Source organism: Hippopotamus amphibius, chromosome 9 (assembly GCF_030028045.1).
Source record: "Hippopotamus amphibius kiboko isolate mHipAmp2 chromosome 9, mHipAmp2.hap2, whole genome shotgun sequence".
NCBI classification, from domain to species: domain Eukaryota; kingdom Metazoa; phylum Chordata; class Mammalia; order Artiodactyla; family Hippopotamidae; genus Hippopotamus; species Hippopotamus amphibius.
The window spans coordinates 84038674-84060015 of record NC_080194.1 but is presented as its reverse complement, the minus strand read 5'-3'; the positions used below and the strand labels follow the sequence as shown (position 1 = coordinate 84060015).

General features: G+C 41.5%; 2 protein-coding genes across 5 annotated transcripts in view; one reads left to right on the top strand and one right to left on the bottom strand.

Moving 5' to 3' along the window:
- Nucleotides 1-2756: 2756 nt before the first annotated feature.
- Nucleotides 2757-21342, top strand: part of TBRG1 (transforming growth factor beta regulator 1) — a 42551-nt gene continuing 23965 nt past the window's right edge. For 2 of the 3 annotated variants that reach the window (XM_057748074.1, XM_057748076.1), the window contains exons 1-8: nucleotides 2757-3110; nucleotides 4804-4874; nucleotides 5397-5629; nucleotides 6211-6347; nucleotides 6645-6791; nucleotides 10167-10264; nucleotides 10508-10618; nucleotides 10897-11039. In XM_057748074.1, the coding sequence (XP_057604057.1) occupies nucleotides 2961-3110; nucleotides 4804-4874; nucleotides 5397-5629; nucleotides 6211-6347; nucleotides 6645-6791; nucleotides 10167-10264; nucleotides 10508-10618; nucleotides 10897-11039 (1090 nt within the window). In that variant the 5' untranslated portion in view covers nucleotides 2757-2960. Of the gene's footprint in view, nucleotides 3111-4803; nucleotides 4875-5396; nucleotides 5630-6210; nucleotides 6348-6644; nucleotides 6792-10166; nucleotides 10265-10507; nucleotides 10619-10896; nucleotides 11040-13150; nucleotides 13501-21342 lie in introns of those variants that run through there. The other variant, XM_057748075.1, reaches the window with a different exon arrangement.
- SIAE (sialic acid acetylesterase) overlaps nucleotides 15886-21342 on the bottom strand; it is a 35369-nt gene continuing 29912 nt past the window's right edge. For both annotated transcript variants that reach the window (XM_057748072.1, XM_057748073.1), the window contains exons 8-10: nucleotides 20294-20451; nucleotides 19119-19308; nucleotides 15886-17382 (exon numbers count right to left, since the gene is read on the bottom strand). In XM_057748072.1, coding sequence (XP_057604055.1) covers nucleotides 17131-17382; nucleotides 19119-19308; nucleotides 20294-20451 — 600 coding nt within the window. In that variant the 3' untranslated portion in view covers nucleotides 15886-17130. The remainder of the gene's footprint in view (nucleotides 17383-19118; nucleotides 19309-20293; nucleotides 20452-21342) is intronic.

Genomic DNA, 21342 nt, shown 5'->3' with positions numbered 1-21342 from the left:
TGAAAAGGTTTTGTGCACAAACATGGACTTCACGGCAAGTGATAACCAAAAAGTCAAATGTGGAAATAAATAATTGTGTAAAATTATTATACCAAAGTGGAATATTAATCAGCCATCTAAAATTACATTTGTAAAGAAATTATAACACTACAAAATGACAAAAATAATGGTAAGTGAACAAAAGAGGAAACATTATATTCAGTATGATCTAACCTGTATATCAACACAAATTCATTAAAATAGTAAACGTACAAAGTACCACATATAATAAGCAACAAGGATATATTGTATAGCACAGGGAATCATAGCCATTATCTTAATTTTTAATGGAGTATAATCTGCAAAAGTACTGAATCACTATGCTGTACACCCAAAATTAGTATAATGTTGTAAATCAACTATACTTCAATATAAAAATTAAACACACATGTTAAAAGTGATTTACTTTGTGTGGCAGCATTATGAATTTTTAAAAGTCTTTCTACAATATTTTCTAAATTTCTAAATTTTGCATGAAATGTTTTATAAATCATAAAAATGTGTTTCTGATTAAGAAGAAACAATAAATATGTTAATACAAATTCAACTGAAATCCACTGGCCAGAGCAGCTTGCAAACTAAGGCAAATGATAGTACTGATACTTTGTTCCCGCTAGGTAGGATACATGTATATGAAGAGGAATAGTGAAAAGAAAGATCACAAAGCCTGCAAGGACAAAATACAGCTGAACAGCAAATAAATCATACAGTTAGCAAATAAGGGTTTAAGAAAAAAGAAGAAAAAAAGAAAAATCTCTTCCTGTCAATCAGAACTACCTATTTTCAGGTTCCAAGGTAAAGTGCTGATCTATAATATGAAAGGCATGAGTATGGATATTTTGTAGGCTGAAAGTATTCCTGGCAATTTTCAAAAATGAATCTATATGGCTGCCTTGAGAATGTTTGTAAAAGCACACTGGAACCATGAGGTCCAACAGGGCAGCTTATAATATGGATGGACAAAAAGGACTCATAATCTTTCTCTCTGTGTTAAAACCATTTTGTTAAAACTGTCAGTATTCTTACAATTCCCATAAATGAAGTACCTGGGCTATCGATTCTAAACCTCTTTTTTTTTTTTAAATGACTGTAAGTTACTTATTGTAGCATTAGGTTTTTCACCAGTAACTTACTGAACTTACTGTTTAACTCTGTATATATTTTCCTTAATTTCTGTATACAATTCTAGAAGTCTAAATTCTGAGTATATACAACAGTAATTATATTTCAGTAGAGTACCTTTCAGTTTATAACTCTCCTTCACCTCATTGTTATAAAGAGTATACTCAGTTTTGAGAGGAAAAACCTGTGACCCAGAGGCTCACTCAACTACTTAGTAGCATTGCTGGGAGAAAAATGAATACTACAAGCCTTCTGCTTTCCAGCCCAGCACATTTGCCAATACTGCATTCTAAAGTATTGTCTATTCTACTTATTTGATGATTTTAGATAGACCTTGATTACAGAGCTAGAGCTATATAAGTTTAGGCACAGAAACTTACTTTTGGTTTCATTAGGCAAATATTTACTGAGTGCCTACTTAGTGCAAGTATGTTAATAAAAGTGCCCGTTAAATCTTCCATCTTCCCTACTAGATTCTAATCTGAGAGCAGAGGACCTTTTTCTATTCACCACTGTAATCTGAGCTCCCAGTAAAATGAGAGTGTAATAGGCCCTCAAGAAACATCAGAGGAATGGATAAAGAAGATGTGGTACATATATACAATGGAATGTTAGCCATAAAAAAGAATGAAATAATCCCATTTGCAGCAACATGGATGGATCTAGAGATTGTCATATTGAGTGAAGTAAATCAAACAGAGAAAGACAAATATCATATGATATCACTTATATGTGGAATATTTAAAAAATGGCACAGGGTGGGATGAATTGGGAGATTGTGATTGTCATACATGCATTACTAAGAAAAAAATCAACTTGTACACTTTAAATATATGCAATTTATTATATGTCAATTATATCTCAATAAAAGTTCTTTTAAAAACTGGTACAAATGGACTTATTCATAAAACTGAAATAGAGTTACAGATGTAGAAAATAAACTTATGGTTGCCAGAGGGGATGGGGGTGGTGGAATTGGGAGAGTGGGATTGACATATACACTCCAATATATATAAAATACATAACCAATAATGACCTACTGTATAGCACAGGGAACTCTACTCAATACTCCGTAATGGCCTATATGGGAAAAGAATCTAAAAAAAGAGTGAATATATGTACATGTATGACGAATTCACTTTGCTGTACATTTGAAACTAACACATTATAAATCAACTATACTCTAATAAAAATTTTAAAAGATAAAGAAACATCTACATGAGCTGTATAAAGGAAGCAAGGAAAGCAGCAGTCCCAGCAATGCGCTGGAGTCCGTCCTACAACAGGGGAAGGCCAGTGTGTACGGGAAGTGGAAAAGTGGTGCTGAAACACTGCGGGCTTAGGATGCGTGTGTAAGAATGGCGTTGGGAAGATTTTTGTGTGTTGGTCTTCAGCTCAACAATTACATGCCTCACCGACGTGCGCCCCCTCCAAAGGTCATTTCCAACCGCCCTGACTCCTGACCAGGCCCCGCCTTCCTCCCCGCCTCCCCAACCTCCCGAGCCGCAGATCAGCCCTTCCGAGGAGCCCCGCCGTCCTAGCCCCGGAAGTTACACGCGGCCGGCGCCGTGACGTAACTTCCGGTCACGGCTGACTTCCGAGGCAGACGCGGAAGTGCCAGGAGGCGCCGGGAACCCGGTTTGGTAACGGGGTTTCTCGCTCAGCGCGGCGCTTCGTGAACGTTCTGGAGAGGCCCACTTCCGCCAGCCCAAACCAGACGAAGCCGGCGCTGGGAGCTGCTCCTCGGCAGAGCAGCTGATGCCGGCCGCGCCCTGGAGCCCCAGTAGCGGGGCCGGACCATGAGCCTGCTGGGCGGTCCGGCCTCCTCGCCGCGGACCCCGCTGCAGTCCAGCAAGGCCAGGATGAAAAAGCTCCCGAAGAAGAGCCAGAACGAGAAGTACCGGCTCAAGTACCTGCGGCTGCGCAAAGCGGCCAAAGCCACGGTGTTTGTGAGTGTGACCGACGCTCAGCCCTTCTCAGCTTCGAGCCTCTCCTAACTCGCGAAATCTTTCCCCAGACGAACCCTTCCCAGAGTGGCGGTATTAATATAGTGGTAGCTTTTACAGTGTACCCTACTTCTTGTTAGCCTTGTGCCTTGGACAAATTACGTAAATCCTATAATCCTGTTTCCTCATCTGCAAATGAGAGCTAATAACTGCCCTGCAGAGGTGATGAAGGTTAAATGAGGAAAGTCAAGTGCTCGGAAAGTCCAGCGCTCGATACCTAGAAGATGTGCCAATAAGTTTTAGCCATTATTGTTATTACCGCAGAACTCGTGGAAATGCCTTTGATCCTCGGGAGAAACCTAAGAATGAGGCACTGTTTTTGAAATAGCAGCACCGAAGCCCAGAGAGATGATTTGCTCAAGGGCGCTATGTCAGAGCCCTGGCTCCAACTCAAACACCTGATTCTAGTTTCTTTACTCCTATTACGCAGCATGTTTCCCAGGCACCCCGCATACCCATAACTGACCCCTTCCCTGAACTGGCACACGAAGCTTTCAATAACACCTCCCCCACCCCCAATCCTCTTTTGACCCTTCCGAGTGTTTCTGCCGATCTTTTATTCTAGAGGCACTGGATTTGTTGAATGAATGAACTCGTTTGCCAGCCACAGCTAAGTGCTGTAATATTCTGGCTTGCTTAAGCTCACTTCAGGGGTTGGAAACAGCAAGCGTCTCAAATGTCTTCCCACATCTGAATCACCACCTCACCTATTCTTCTAGCATAAGCGTGAACATCCCTCAGCTTTTTTTGGAAGCATAAGGAAAGGTTTGGAAATTAGAACATTCATTCCAAAAACATTTATTTGGCAGTTGACATGTACACTGGAGAGAAATAAGAAAAGCAGAATTAAGAGAATTTAGTATCTAATTTGTTACCTTTCTTTTATCCCTAAATGTCAACGGTGCCTAAAACTTGGACCTATGTTATTAGGATAGTGATTCCATCAAGTCCATGAAGAAGGTTTTGTAAAGAGAAAGGATATTGTTTTGATCGTTCAAAGTTTAAGGTCCCAACTACGGAACATCCAGATTGGAGCAGTCCCCTCAGGACTCCTGCTTGGGAAATATTTAGAATCATCAGTGAAGAAAGCTGATGCTTGAATACACATAAATAGGTTATGAAGGTTAAGAATTTTATAGACTAGACTTGATTCTGTTCCATCCAGATTTTCTCTTTAAGGTTCATACTGCATGGGATGCTTTGGGTTAGGTTGGTTTTGTAAGCTCCCAAAGAGTCAAAGCACTTGGAATGGACGTTCCTCATATTTATAAGGGTTGAGTTTAAGCATCTATGGATTTGAGCGGTATGCCCTTTCCTCTACTAAAGGCTGCTCTAATTTAGGTGACCATATATCTTAGTTTGCCTAGGACAGCCCTACTTTGCCAGATTGTTCTGGCAGAATCATTAATAGCTCCCCCTTTTCACTCAAAGGTGCCCCAGTTTCTATAAATTATCTAATTACTCTGCCCTACCTTTACTTATAGGTTTGTTTACAGTTTGCCTGCAAGGTAGACTAGCTTTTCCTTTTCACCCAGCAACACAGACTTCTTTGGTTTGGAATATACCTCCTCATCTCAGTATAATACTTTGATCTTTTATTCATTTTGTGTGATTATATTCAATATTTTTCTTCAAGGAAAATGCTGCTATTTGTGATGAAATTGCTCGTCTTGAGGAAAAATTTATTAAAGCAAAAGAAGAAAGACGGTGAGCCGGGTTCATTTTGTGTTCAGAATTACATTTTTTGGTGATTGATATGGTGTTACTGTTCCTGGGAATTTTCCTCCATTGTGATTTTTGTGCTTTGCACAGCCCACTGGCCACTAATCTGGTACAGAGAAAGTCGCAACCTAACTCTGCAGTTATAAAAGCCAAGGGATAAGAGAAACTGCTTATCATTCTACAAATAGTTATTCAGTATGTAGTACTCTGTGAGTATGTGTACATATACAGCTCATGGTATGTGCCGTTCAGAAGCCTGATATCTTCCAACATCCAGTTAGAAGAGCTCTCCAGATGCAAAAGAGATACACTATAATCCTTTATCCTTGGCTTCTCGAAATATTATTCTCTGAAGCTTCATTTTTCCCAAGGTCCAATAGGAATCTTATTTTTGTGAATGGAATAATCTTTGTGTATCATTTTGGCTTTTCCCAGTACTTGAATAAAATACGGAATTGTGATAAAACAGAAGCTCATACCTCTGCTCCCTTGCCTTCCCGACCTCAGGTACTTGCTAAAGAAGCTCCTCCAGCTCCAGGCTCTAACCGAAGGTGAAGTACAGGCTGCAGCTCCTTCCCACAGCTCCAGTTTGCCCCTGACTTACGGTGTGGCCAGCTCTGTGGGAACTATCCAGGGAGCTGGGCCAATTTCTGGGCCTAGCGCTGGGGCTGAGGAACCATTTGGAAAGAAATCCAAGAAGGAGAAAAAAGAAAAAGGCAAAGAGAACAACAAACTGGAAGGTACCTTGGGGAGAGGATATCAGTTGCCCCAGTGGCTCAACAACTAATGACAAAGACCTGGTACCAGCTGGCAGACACTCAGCCACAGAGATGACGTAAACTCTTACCTGGTCCTTAAGCAGCCCTGATAGCCCTTGAAAACCAAGTGTCTTAAAGCCACTCCAGGTAGAGGCATTGCAGTTAGACCTAGTTAAATGTTTTGGGAGCAGGCCAAGGCCTCCCCCTTCCCTTACACTCCCAACTCTCTGGGTGCCTCCAGTTCAGTCTTTCCTAGAGGCAGGGAAATGGGCTCAGTGGCCTTTTGAGCATGCAAATGGCTTGGGAAATTGCTGACCTTATAAATGAAGTCAGAGGCCTTACAAAGTATAAGGCTTTTAGATCCTAAGCACTGACACTAAAATTGGGTACTGCCAGGTGGGTGGGTGAGAATGATACTTAGGGCTTTGGGGAAAGTCCCATGTGCCCTTTCAATGAGTGTGTAGAACGGGATTGGCTTATTGCTCTTAGCATCATGTAAATTTTTCCCTTCCCCTCAGCACTGGGAGGGGCCTAAAGTGGGTGACCCCAGATTTGCGTTTCAGTTCTGAAGAAAACATCCAAGAAAAAGAAAATGGAGGCAGGTGCTCGCAAGCTGGTTCAGCCCATTGCCCTGGATCCCTCAGGACGGCCTGTGTTCCCCATCGGACTGGGGGGTCTAACAGTATATAGCCTGGGGGAGGTGAGTGAGACCAGCGATGAAGAGAGAGGAGAATCAGAACTACGGGAGTGGGGTTGAGCCTTCCCTCCCTGTTCCCATTAGCAGCAGCCCCTTGCTGATCCAGACCAACCCCAGAAAATCTTCAATCCCTAGGAAACCAGGTCAGTTTTGTCTGCTACACATCCTGCACTCTTTCTCTTTCTGATTTGAGTCACTCTTTGCAGCCCCAGGTGATTCTGAAGGGTACCACAGTACCCTGGACTATTAAATTCTCCAGTGACCTCAGTGGCAGGTTGGGGGAATCTTTTTTTTTTATAGATCATCACAGACCGACCTGGCTTCCATGACGAGAGTGCCATCTACCCTGTGGGCTACTGCAGTACTCGGGTATACGCCAGCATGAGGAGCCCAGACCAGGAGTGTCTGTACACCTGTCAGATCAAGGACGGCGGCACCCAGCCTCAGGTACCCACTCTAAGAATAACTGCTGGGTTTTTTGTTTGTTTGTTTTTGAGAACCTTCTCTATGGCAGGCACTTAATGTATATTACCTATTCAGACACTTTCCGATGTAAATACTGTGTAAGATGCAGAAAGTGATTGGCCCTGAGTCACACTTATGCTAATAAGTGATTGAGCTGGGATGTGAGTCGTCTGCATTTGTGTGATTCTGCTACCGACACCTCTTCTCTTGAACCGTGCTGCTGCTAATGTCAGTGTGGTGATCACATGAAGCCTGGTCAAGCTGCTTGTTTGTAAAGTGCAGGCCCACATTCAGGGAAGATTTGTTTGACACTGTGCCAATTCAGGTGGGACCAAAATGGAGGTAGCAGAGAAACTGCATATTAGTTTCTGACTACACATACTCTTGAGGACCTGGGAGACCCAAATCCTAGTCTTACTAAATACCTTTGTTCATCCTTCTCAGTGCTGTGGTTCAAGACAGTTCATCTTCCCAAACTGTCTCCTCTGATCATTGGGGGAAAATAGACCATTTTCAGAGTTCCAGGCTTCACTGACTGATGATGTTACAGAGCGCTAGAAAACGAGGTGAAAGGAGATAGAAGCAAGGGAAGGAAGCTTTGAGCGGAAGCTGAGAGCCTGCTTGACACATGTGGACAGTATTACATCACTCCTATCCTGGTTAGAACGCTGTCGGATGCAGCTGAGAGTTCAGATGACCTTGGCTATGCAGCGTTTCTCTTTAGAAAGTGCTGTAACAGACAGACTCCATATCATAGCAATATTTATAACAAATCTATACATTCAAGGAAAATCTAATCAAAATCCTAATAGAATGTAAATGGCAATTGACAAGCTGGTCCTTAATTTCCTCTGAAAGACAAATTGCTCAAATATTTTTAAAAAAAGAAGAGTCTGTGGGGTTTTTTGTTTCCTTTATTAAGCCACTAACCCATCCAGACATTATTTTCCGGTACATTGTGAACTTTAATTTTTTTTCTCCAGCTAATATCAAGTGACACCTGTACTATATACTAAATACATATAATACTTAAGTATGTTTCCAGATGATTCTATGTCATATATTTGTCTATAAATACCAGTATGACTTTTTAATTGCTTCAGCTTTATAGAATGTTTTATACTGTAAATATGTTAAAAGAAAATATAGAACAATATTTTTATAATCCTAGGGTGAGGTAAAAAGGTTTTCTTTAGCAAGATGTGAAAAGTAGAAGCCATAATGGAAAATAGTAAGAGATATGACTGTTAAAAATTTAAACACTTCTGAATGACAAAAACCACCATAATAAAAGTTAAAACTCAAGCAACAGGGCTTTCCTGGTGGCACAGTGGTTAAGAATCTGTCTGCCAATGCAAGGGACACGGGTTCAAGCCCTGGTCTGGGAACATCCCTCATGCCACAGAGCAACTAAGCCTGCGCTTCAGAGTCTGCGAGCCACAACTATTGAGCTCATCTGCCACAACTACTGAAGCCCGTGCGCCTAGAGCCCATGCTCCGCAACAAGAGAAGCCACTGCAGTGAGAAGCCCCCACACCACAACAAAGAGTAGCCCCTGCTCACCACAACTAGAGAAAGCCTGCCCGCAGCAACAGAGACCCAATACAGCCAATAAATAAATAAATTTCTTTATTTAAAAAAAAAACTCAAGTGACAAACAAGAAGGAAATATATAACAGTGGATTAATATCCAGATAAAGTGCTCTTGTGGTCTAAGATAAAAAGCAATCAGATAAAACAGGCTTTTCACAGAAACAGTGCAGATGGTTGATGAGAGCAGACCTCACTAGTAGTTAGGGAGATGCAGATAAAACAAAAATCTTATTTTTCTCATAGGCAAATATCAGATAGATAATAGCAAATGTTGGCCAGCGTGTAGGAAAACAAGTACAAATGGCACTAATAGGAGTGAAAATTTGTGAAGTTCCTTATTTTTGGAAGGCAGCTGAGCAATATCAACAATTTTAGTGTGTGAATCCTTTAATCCAAAATACTTCTAGATGCTTTAGTATGTTTTAGAGAAATGTGCACATGTGAACAAAAGAGTTACATATACCAATGTAATTGTGGCATTGTTTACAATAGCAAGAAATTAGGAGTAGCCTAAATACCCATCAATAGGAGAATGGTTAAAAATTAAGATATATCCACCTTGTGTAATATTGTACAGCAGTTAAAAGAATGAAGTAGGGAGAGATTCCAAGACCAAAATACTGCATTTTGGCCTTTTAATTGCTCTTTGCTCAAATAGGATGTATAGTGTACACACAGCATAAAAGATTGGAATTGGCATGACCAGTACCAAATAGAAGAGCAATCCTGAAATATTTAAAGATAATTGTTCACAGTTTTTTCATAAGTTAGCTGAGAAATCAATATAAACCATCAGAATGTTAAACTTGCAACATATGTCATTGAAGTAACAAAACCATTGACTAAAACTACTCACAAGGTAATTTATTATTGACAGAATTGAAAGAGCTCTAAAATTTGACACAGGAGAATTGAATCAAATGAAATAATAACCACAGAAGAAAACTAACAGCAGTTGAAACTGTACTCAGTAAGGTTTGTTTTGGATTTTTAAAAAATAATCATTGTAAAAAATATGTGTGTGTGTATATATATATACATACATACAGAAAATAAATTAATCCTATGTGGAATAATTTGATTGAACATTGAAAAACTGGAAACTGCTTAACTGAACTTTATAGAAAACTGGTCAAGAAATGTAACTGACTAAGTAGAATCTGTTACAGATTTTTTTTTTTTTTTTTTTTTTTTTTTTTTTGCAAAGAGTCAAACTGTATAGAAAACTCATCAAGGAATTAGGTTGGCTTGATAGCACTTGTTACAAAAATAGTTTCTTCGCAAAAATTCCTCAGTATTAGTGTAATTTTGGTTTAACAGTTTCTTTTTATAAATAGGATATTTTACAACTCAGAAAATAAAAGTGAAATGGGGATTTGCAGTCAAAATGGCCTGTTCTCTTCCTAGATATTATAAAGTAAACTAAGCTTATGTGGAGAATGATCTCATTTGTTTTTAAAATACCATTTGTATTTATACTTATAAATGTAAGTAAGTGGATAACAAAGCACCTGGAAAGGTGTATAACAAATTAAGTGTTGCCCTCTGGAGAGTAGTCAAGCGAAGAGTATAGAATTAAACAATCAAGAGACTTTGTTTTCTTGGCTTGGAATTTCTCACAGCCTTCTAGGAAATGATACGCACCTCCTAGCTGGTGTACTCAGCTCCAGGTTCCAGAGTGAAGAAACAGTAATAGTAGTAGTACGACTCTCTCTACCAGCTTCTCCTTGAAGACTGACCTCATAGCTCCTTTGTCTTTCTCAGTTTGAAATTGTTCCTGAAGATGACCCCCAGAGTGCCATTGTCAGCTCTTCTGCAGATGCCTGTCATGCAGAACTGCTCAAGACCATAAGTGCTTCTATGTAAGTTGACCAACAGCTTAAACGCAGGCTAAAAAGATCACTTTGGGTAGAGTGAGACCTTCTCTCTTGCTTTTAGTGAGTAGAGATCCCTTATTTTATAGGAAGCTATCCTGTGTCCTTCGAATGTCTTACCAGCTGCAGTCTCCAGAGTGTCCAAGTCAGGAAAGCTTATTCTGTGTGTTCATACCCACATTCTCATCTCTATCTCAGCTCTCAAACTAAAATTCTCCTTCTCCTATTTAGGGGGAAACTAATGCCCAACCTGCATCCATCTGGAGCTGACTTTTTTGGGTTTTCTCATCCAACCATCCACAACCTGATCCAGAGTTGTCCAGGAGCTCGAAAATGTGTCAAGTAAGTGGGGTCAAATCCATTCCCTTGAAAGAAGCTCCATGATCAGTGGGCCAGGGACCTAAACTGGCGGCCACTGCTCTATTTGTTTGTCTATTTACTGAGCTACTTCTGTGCACAAAGTGTCACTAAAGAAGACTGCTTTTCGTTGTTCGTTAGTTAATATGTTTTTCAGATGCATATGGGAGAGACCTAAAGAAAAAATACCTGATCCCTTTGGAGGGAAGAATGGGTTATAATGGCCAACAGACAACTCCATAGTGATCCCTTTGGTCCTGCAGTTACCAGTGGGTGAAGTTTGATGTGTGCAAACCAGGAGACAGTTCCCCACCCCAGGGACAGCTAGAGAATGACGCAGCTACAAGCTTTGAAGCCTTTCGGAAACAGACCTTCGATGAAGATCATACCAATCACATCCTACAAGGTATCTTTTATTTTTCCCTTCTGGCTCAAAAACTGACCATTTTTACACCACCTTTCCCTCTTCGTTCATCGCTGAGTACCCCACATATCTGGGCAGTGAGTGATAGAAGCTTTCCCTGCTCTTGCCATGGGCAGCCCTTGCAGGAGTCATAGGGCATGACTGAGATTGTGGTGAGACAGGGCTCCCTGAGAAACTAGGGTGCCTCATTTTCTAACCTAAATAATAACCTAAGCAGAATACAAGGGAAAGTGTACTGTGGGACTGAAATTTCAGATGTAGTAAAGGGGATCAGGTCATGGCCTTGGTCCTGCCTGTGTTCATGGATTCCCTCCCACAAATGAGTGGAGTGATTGGGGGATCTGGCATGGGAGTCTTACAGGGAGAACTCTGGACTGGAAACAAGATAGAATTTACGTCTCTGTCTCTGCCTACTATGCTCTGTAACCGTAGGCAAGTTACTTGATCTATTTCAGCCACAGTTTTTGGTTTTTTTTTTAATATCTTACTGAAGTATAGTTGATTAACAATGTGTTGATTTCTGCTGTACAGCAAAGTGATTCAGTTATATGCATATATACTTTTTCATACTCTTTTCCGTTACGTTTTATCACAGGGTATTGAATATAGTTCCCTGTGCTGTACAGTAGGACCTTGTTGTTTATCTATCCTATATATAATAGCTTGCATCTGCTAATCCCAAACTCCCAGTCCTTCCCTCCCCCTTGGCATCCATGAGTCTGTTCTCTATGTCTGTGAGTCTATTTCTGTTTCCTAGATAAGTTCATTTGTGTTGTATTTTATAGTCCACATATAAGTGATATCATGTGATATTTGTCTTTCTCTTTCTGACTGACTTCACTTAGTGTGATAATCCCTATGTCCATCCATGTTGCTGCAGATGGTATTGTTTCATTCTTTTTTATGGCTAATACTTGTGTGTGTGTGTGTGTGTGTGTGTGTGTGTGTACATATATATATACACCACATCTTTTTTATCCATTCGTCTGTCAATGGCTTGGCTATTGTAAGTAGAGCTGCTATGAACATAGGGGTGCATGTATCTTTTCAGATTACAGTATTGTCTGGGTTTATGCCCAGGAATAGGATTGCTGGGTCATATGGTAATTTTATTTTTAGTTTTTTGAGGAACCTCCGTACTATTTTCCATAATGGTTGTACCAATTTACATTCAAAAACAGTGTAAGAGGGTTCCCTTTTCTCCACACCCTCTCCAACATTTATTATTTGTAGACCTTTTAATGATGGCTATTCTGACTAGTGCGAGGTAGTACCTCATTGTGGCTTTGACTTGCATTTCTCTAATGTTTAGTGATGTTGAGCATCTTTTCATGTGTTTGTTGGCCATCTGTATGTCTTCTTTGGAGAAATGTCCATTTAGGTCTTATGCCCATTTTGCGATTGGGTTGTTTTTTTGTTTTTGAGTTGTATATGCTGTTTGTATATTTTGGAAATTAAGCCCTTGTCAGTCACATCATTTGCAAATATTTTCTCCCAGTCTGTAGGTTGGCTTTTCGTTCTGTTTATGCTTTCCTTTGCTATGCAAAAACTTGTGAGTTTAATTAGGTCCCATTTGTTTATTTTTGCTTTTATTTCTATTGCCTTGGGAGACTGACCTAAGAAAATATTGGTACGATTTATGCCAGAGAATGTTTTGCCTGGGTCCTCTTCTAGGAGTTTTATGGTGTCATGTCTTATATTTAAGTCTTAAAGCCATTTTGAGTTTATTTTTGTGTATGGTGTGAGGGTGTGTTCTAACTTTATTGACTTATATGCAGCTGTCCAATTTTTCCAACACCACTTGCTGTATTTCAACCACAGTTTTCTTCATTGAAAAAGTAAATATCTGATATGGGGATATGTGTATAAAAACAGTTGATTGAACCTGGTGTACCCCCAAAAAAATTAAAAAAATAAATTAAAAAAAAAAAAAAGAAAAAGTAAATATCTGTCCTGTCTTACCAAACAAGGGCAAAATTGGGCTGATAGAGGCAAAGGAGTTGAAAGCATTAAAAGGACATCTATGTGTCTGATCAAGCCAGTCTCCTGAGATTCCCAGACAGCAGTGGAACTTAAAGAATTTTTTTCTCCAGGATCCTTGGACCTCCCAGAGCTTCAGCCTACAGCCTTTGTGTCTTCTTACCAACCTATGTTCCTGACACATGAACCCTTAGTAGACCCTCACCTACAGCACTTGAAGTCTCCGTCGCAGTGTAGCCCAACTCAGTCTTCAGACTGAACAAGAAGGGATCAGTACCACCTCATTTTCATCAAGATGGATTTTTTAACTTAAACTAAAACTTAGGCTATGTGGAAGAAGGCAGCAACTCAGGCGTGAAGAAGATAGTAAATTAACACATTTTGTCACGGAGGTTCCCATGGTGACAGCTTTCCTGGGAAAAACTTCAGCTGCTTTATTTTTAGTAATAAATTTCTCTCGACAGTTCTGCTTATTTTCATCTTGTTGTAATCAGGATATAATCTTTTTGCCTAGCTCTGTCTGAGGCAGCGTAAACTTAAGTCCTTTATAAACCAGAGGGAGAGATGGCTTGCTGACTCATGAGGAAGGTAGTAAGATTCTGACAACCTTCTACCCTTGATTCTAATCCCAGGTCAATGAATATTAAGTCCCAGCCCTTCAACCAGCTGCTGCTTTATTTTCATGTCAGTGTCATTAAAATCAAATCCTGCTTATCCCCAAGCTGGAAGGTCCAGTCCAAGGCCCACTGTTCATCTTTTTCACATTTCACAAGGGGATCAGAAAATCCTCTCTAACCCTTTCTACATTGCCTTTGTGGCTCCTTACTGGAGAATGTGCTTTTATCTAAATATACTGAAACAACATGGTAACACAAATTTAGATAGAACATAATTGGTTCCCATTGTCCATAACAGACTCACCCCATCAGCTCATTAGTCATGTAATAATGTAACTCTGCATTCTATATAACTGAATTTTTTGGACTCTATTTACAGCATTAAGGTAGAGGCTCACTGCATCACCTGATCCCCACCAATACCACTCCACAGTACCTTGTGGGATGCTTTGCCCCCACACAGCCAGGTACCAGGGCTGACTGGAATGAGAAGGGACAAGAGGACCCCAGAAGTAGAAAAATGGGGAAGGAGTAGTGAGAACTGGATTGTCACTGTGCTACAATCCATAGCTGCTAACGGGAGAAAACAAATGGGCCAAGCATTTTATAGGCCTCTGTCTGGATGGCAGAGGGAGGGATCAGATGCAGCATTCAGAGCACATCACACTGGCGACTATAAAGTATCAGAAACTAAAGTAAGTAATGTTAGTTTTATGACCCTTAATTATTATAGTCTTATAAGTTTGTATAGCTTTTACAGTGCAAAAAAAATAGTAAAATGTGGATAATAGCAAATCAGGGATAGAAAGATTACTCACAACTGTTAATGTTTTTCTTTTTTCTTTGCATGAGATGCCTGAAGCCATGTGTACTTACACAGAAATGGTATCTGCTGCTTTTATCACATAACCAATCTTTCCATTCTGTTACAACCTGAGTTAACCACAGGTTCAAAGTGAGCTTCATTTTAAGAAAGTCATTAAAAAATTTTTATATAAGGTAGTGCGCAGTTTAATAAGTATTCATTTTGTAGCTTTCCTAAAAGTGTTTTTCAAGCTACAAATCTCAACACATTAGTTGTTCTTAAACTTAGGCAGTCAAGACCCACATCTTTTAACCTTAAATTAGAAGACAATTAGAACATATTGGAATGCATCACGTGTCGAAAGGTTGAAACTTTGGTTTCAACTGTAGTGTGTATATAGGTGTTTGTATACCATTCACACAATACACGTGAGGATACATGGAATGACGTAAAATGCTCTTACTATGGATCATAGTTTTAAATAACTTGAAGAACCCTGCCCTAAGCTAGTATACTTAAAAAATCTTTTTATCTATTGGATTGTTAAAGATTTCTTAAATTTGACAACATCCAGTGTCAGTGAGAATGGGGGAAAAATGGGACTGTGCCTTGGTGGGAATGTAAACTGTTGAACCCTTTGGGAAGGTTAAGCTTTAGGTATCAGAATGTTAAACCTATTTATCCTTAAACCTGTTATTCCACTTTAAGGACCCTAAGGGATTAAGTGCAGTATGGTGTGTACATGTAATGTTATCACAGTATTAGTTTAAAACCCTCTATGTCCACTAATGGCAAATTGGTTAAATAAAGTATGGGTCTCCCACAAACTAAATCTGTTTTTACTTTATATAGGAAAATTATTTTGCTAGAATAAGTCAAAAACACAGATTACAAAATAATATATGTTGTAGTAGTATGTAAAATGTGACCCAAACAAGTCAAGTGATGTTCACCAAAATATTAAGTGTTTCCAAATGATAATTTTGGGGGTGATTTTTACTTGCTTATACTTTTCTTTAGCATCCAGGTCTTCTACAGAAATTATAAATTTCATTTTTTAAATGAAAACAGTTATTTTCATTTGGGAAATAAACTGAATTCCCACAGAATGTTTTAAATGATTCAACCATTAAAAATAAATTTTCACATGACTTTTTATTAAGATATCCACCACCTGAACCTAACTTTATAACTGTGTGCCTGGGTTACTGGAGGTGAAGGGCACCTGGCCTAGAGCTCTTGGCTGTCTCTAGCTGCCTCCAAAATAGAACAGCCACTGAGCACATGTGTGTTGGGGGTGGGGAGGGGTGGACAGTAGATTCCTTTTTCTCAGGAGTCTGTTGCTGGGTTCGTGGTTCCTATTAGGTCAGATGAGTAAGAGACCAAGGTTCAAGTGTTGGGAGTTAATTGTACGGTAGGAAGTCCTCAAAGGAGCCAGAGTTCCTTGCAAGCCATGCAGCTGTTTTCGGTTTTACTAAGTAAAATTCTGGCGCTGACAAGCATTCCTGCTGTTCAGTTACACCAGGACCCCTTGGGGGGCAGGTGTGGAGAGGGTGGTGCTTATGTTTCCCTTCTCATTTTTCACATTAAGGGAAAGGAAACTACCCACAGATAAGGCTCACTGCTTTCTCAGCTTCAGAGGACAAGCTGCAAGCCCCTTCCTAACCCAATTTTGACTAGACATAAACGTGTACACGTGACCAATGATTATACTTTTGTTTCCAGCTTATTATAGATTACAATCATCAAGTGCCTTTAGCTGTTTTTAATCTACCAATAAACAGCATTATGATTCTTAATAGTATACACAAAAGCCCTCTTTCACATTTGTCCCATCTGGATTATTTTTCTAAATGGTTATCGTGTAGCTTTATTTTCATCCTTCCTTTGCTCTTCCATCTGGAATATCCTTTTCATAGTTAAACCTATTACCTTTAAAGAGCCTGATATCTGCTTGCCTCTCAGTGGCCCCTTGGCTCACTTGGCTCCCCCAGGGGCTGTTACCGCCTTGCCCTTTCTCTTCCCTCCTCGAGGCTGTCCCTTAGCACCTCCCAGAATGCCTGCATGTGGTTCTGGTTTCTTTCTTTTAAACACTCACATTATCATTATTTAGACTGAAGGAACAGAATTGTTTTTGGCTTAGAACAAAATAGGGCTGTCTTCAGTCCTCTGAAAGATTGCTGTATAGTGGAAGAAACATTTCAGTTCCACATGAGGAAAAACTCTTTGGAAGTTTAGAAGGGAAACTTTGTACAGAAGTTTGATAACCACTTGTCAGATTTTATTTAAAAACACATAACTGCTAGCCGCCTTCCACGGCCTTGAAATCTCTTCCAACCCTGAGTTTCCGTGGTCTGGAGGTAAGGGGACAAAAGTGTTAAGACATTTCACCCCAGTAATGAGGGACATGAATGACGTTGAGGTTCAAGTTGTTTATAGTTCGGAATTCGTCTAATACAGATACCTGGCCTAACTGGGACAAAAGGCAAGCGTTTCATTTGCCCACCAGCTCTGGCAACTCAGAATATGGAAACAGCCGTGTGCTAGCCAGGCACTATCAATGAGGCAGTTCTATTAATTTCCATTCAAAGCAATAGTTGTCATTTAAACTAAATGACGAAATCTGAAGGATCCACGCTGATGTCTAAGACGTGATCATACTGCAACACAATCACTTAGCAACCTTGCCGCAATACCCAGGAATTGGGTTTGTAATGAAAGCAGTGAAGGGTGGAGCTGGCAGGGTACTGGTTGGTTGGTACAGGGGACACTGCTTGTATTCACAAGGCCATGTGGTCCAGGCATAGCGAACAGCAACCAGAGTGTCATGACAAGACTTGACATTCAGGGCTAGCGTCTGGGTGGAGAAAGTCTCCATGGGAGCTGGAAGCCACTTGCACTGATGGTCACTGCAACAGGAGATCTAAACAGGAGAGTCATAAACAGGAACAGTTAGGACATTGGGAGGATGTGCAGAGAGACGGAGAAGCAGCCGCCCTCAGCCAAGGACACATTTCCTACCATAACCAGAATAAACCTGAGTCCAGGTTGGGTCTGGTAAGCACAGCCACAGATCAATAATAAAAGTTCACGTGATAAAATAAATAGCTTAAATCAGTAAGTAAAACATTAAATTACTGAGGGAGACAAAGCAGCATAGTCACATGAAGCATTTAGGGAAGGCTCCCCTGAACAGTCTTCTGGGATCCTCCTGCCGAACGGCAAAGCAGATAGGAGTCTGAGTGGGCGAAGTAAGCCAGCCAGTGTGCTGCTCTCTGGCTCCCAAAGGAGCTGGGGAATGAAGGGGCACAGAGGAACTTTGGATGGTAAGCTGTGCTCAAGTCAGAAAGCAATCCCGTGAAGGGAGCATAAAACATCCAGTTCCCAAAGGTTCAGTTCTGTCCTGGCCCCAACTAAGATGTCAGATTCAGATGATGGGCAGACTGCCAGCAGTTCACTAGAGGGGAGAACTCAGAACACACAGACTCCTTGGAGCTAGGATTCTCCTAAAACCCAGTGTCCAGAAAAGCTAAGTGGAGTAGGTGCTGAGCAGGCACCTGAGGCAGGTGGATACTCTGGTCAGGCTTCCAGAGGAGGAACAGTCCTGGATAAACTCCTGTGTAACTGAAATTCCTCTTCTACGGTCTTTCATCCCCACTCCAATGCCCTCTTTTCACTCACCACCCCCCACAGCTTAACGGCCTCAGGACTCCCAAAGACACTCATTTAAATGCTCCACCTGGGAATGCCTCCACCCCCCACCCCGACCTTAGAAGACTCCTAAATAAGCTGTTTCATCAATAGCCCCAGTTCCACAGTGGAATGATCCTCACTAGGTATTAGAAGCAAGTACAGAGTTCCATTATAATAATTCATACTAAGTTGCAAATCACCAAGCTTAAACCTCTTAAAGGAGAGACTAAACTCAAAAGAAAATCAGAATTTAGGATAGTGTGACAAAAAAAGATGTCCAAGGATGAGGGAAATATTCTGGAGCAAGGGTCCTCTTAATAGGTACCTACAAATAAAGCTACAGGCCCTTTCCTGAGCAAAGACAGTTGATCTGGGAGGGAAAATACAAAAGGAATATCATTTCAATATGGACTCATTTTCCATTCCTTGATTGTCCCATCAAAATTGCCTCTAAGTGGACTTCCCTGGTGGTGCAGTGGTTAAGAATCCACCTGCCAGTGCAGGGGACACAGGTTCAATCCCTGGTCTGGGAAGATCCCACATGCCTCGGAGCAACTAAGCCCGTGTGTCACAACTACTGGGCCTGTGCTCTAGAGCCTGCCAGCCACAACTACTGAACCCATGTGCCACAACTACTGAAGCCTGTGCACCTAGTGCCTGTGCTCCGCAACAAGAGAAGCCACCACAATGAAAAGCCTGCACACTGCAGCAAAGAGTAGTCCCAGCTTACCACAAATAGGAAAGCCCGTGCGCAGCAACAAAGATGCATCATAGCCAAAAATAAATTAAACAAGACAAAACAAAACTGCCTCTAAGTGAATGCATCAGTAGCTACTCTGAGATAAACTCAGCCCTGACCAACCAAGACCTGCCTCATAGTCATGTTGTAATTAGAGATGGGCCTCGGTGCGGAGGAAATCCTGACCCCCACACAGGATGAACCCCTATTGTTTCTGCACTTCTCACCTCAAATATCTTGTCATGTCTTTGCACCTGGATTGGCTGGGAATATGTGAGGTTGAGCATCCCTTTGTCGCCCAGGAGTTCTATCTTCTGAGGCAGTGGTCCTTGAAAGATCAACTTCTCCCCATAAGCCACGGCACGGGCCCCCAAGTGCAGCCTGTAGGCCACTGTCTGCTTATCTCGAGGGTGTATGCTACGGGATAAAGAATAGGTAGAGAACTTTGGGTTTGGGCTCAACGATAATCACATTTTTTTAAAAAGGAAATCTTATACAAAAAGCACCCTTTAAGAAGGTGAGAATAAAGTTGATGAATCTAATAGCCAGTGATCTGTGGCTAGGCAGCCTAAGAGAAATGGTGAACTGTAACCATACATGGGGCGCTGGGCCTTCCATGGGTTGGAAACCTTGAAATAACCGAAGACTTGGGAAGGAAGGAATACAGGGAGAGGAGGGGGGAGGGCAGGTATTGGAATGAACCTAGGAGAGCTCTCATAAGACTGTTGCAACCACTAAAAGTCCTGTGTTTCATCTGAGTCAACTGTTCATTACTTGGTCCAGGTTTTATTTGTTCACTCAATAAACATTCATTCATTCAAAAATAAATATTCATTCAAGCTCCTACTATAATCCAGACACTGTGTTGGGCTCCATTTCACACTGAAATCCCCTGGTATCCTGCAGCTAGCGGGTGGTCGTCATTGGGGCTGGTCACAGACCTCCCGGTAGTCCTCCTCTGAGTCCATGGTAGAATTCCATTTCCTGCTCTCGCTGAAGACAGGCGTGGCCATGGGACTTGCTTTGGCCAGTGCAGTGTGAGCAGAAGCAACCTGTGTTGCTTCAGGTGGAAGCATTTAATTGCCAATAAGAGGCTGTAAGGCGCCTGTGGAAGCACAGATCACCCTGGAGCCTCCGTTGCTCTCGATCTGTGAATGATGACAGCAAAGCCTCTCTGTTGACCTCCTTTGGACATGGAGTGTGAACACAAAATAAGGTTCTGTGGCATCAAGGCACGGGGATGGTGAGGGTTTTTGGTTACTGCAGCACATCCAGTATGAATGATTGATAAATCCTACTTCTAATGTCCAATCCTTAGGCCCCCTCACAAGGGAACATCAGAGTGAAGGCCACAGACAGAGAACATACATTATTGTTCATGCAAAGCCCAAGAAGCACCCACCTGCCAAAAGGCGAATTCCTATCACAGAGATCCATAGCTACAGCCATGAAAGTGTTGGGCATCCTTGGGTTGGGGACATAGCCAAAGTCTGCTGTTTGATGCCACCGGATCTGGGGAAATCCATCATCTGGGGTTGCACCAGACAAATATGAAGATAACTAGAAAGTAGACATTGTACATCAGCATTTTATTGCATCAGAAACCTACACTGCAATAAAGCTGGAAGAACATTAAAAAATTTTTTAAAGAAACCTACACTGGATTCTTTCACAAGCAGACCCTGCTTCTGCTTCTCTCACTCGCTCATGTGCTCATCCAGCATGCACCAACTGAGCCTCTCACCCTTGTGGCTTAACCTCTCATCCCACAGGCCACAATGGAACTCTGCTGTCCCTCTCAGCAAGAGGCGGAGTCTGTCTCTCCTCCCGCTGAACCTGGGCTAAGCCTGTGATTTGCTCTGACAAACAGAATGCAGTAGAGCTGACGGTGTGCAGCTTCTGAATCTTTGCCTCAGTAGCCCTTGCCTTCTGATTTCATTTTGTTGGAACCCCAAGATGGCCATGTAACAAAAGTCCAGCTACCCTGCTAGAAAAATGCAAAGACAGCAGCCTCGGAAACTGGAAAACTGGAAGATCATGAGGGGAGGGTATTAACGTCCCAGCCATCCCAGTTGAGGGGCCAGTCATGTGACTTCTAGATCCTTCAGTTCAAACTGCAGCTCCACCAGCAAGCCTGAGTGATGTCACAGAGCAGAGGTGAGCCACCCCAGCTGAGCCCTGCCTGCCTGGCCAACCCATGGAATCACGCGCAAACACAATGGCTGATGTAAGCCCCGAAGTTCTGAGGTAGTCTGTTACAAAGCAATAGGTCACTGATACGTCAGTGTACAACATGGGGCAAAGCGCTGTAGGGAAGCAGGGAGGAATCTGCCCTTGAGCGCGTGGCAGATTGCATCAAAGACCCCAATTCTTCACACCTTCCAAGAGCCACACCCTCTTGCGAGATGGCTTTGTGATTTTTCCCACTGAGAGAAAGAGGACATTTCCCCC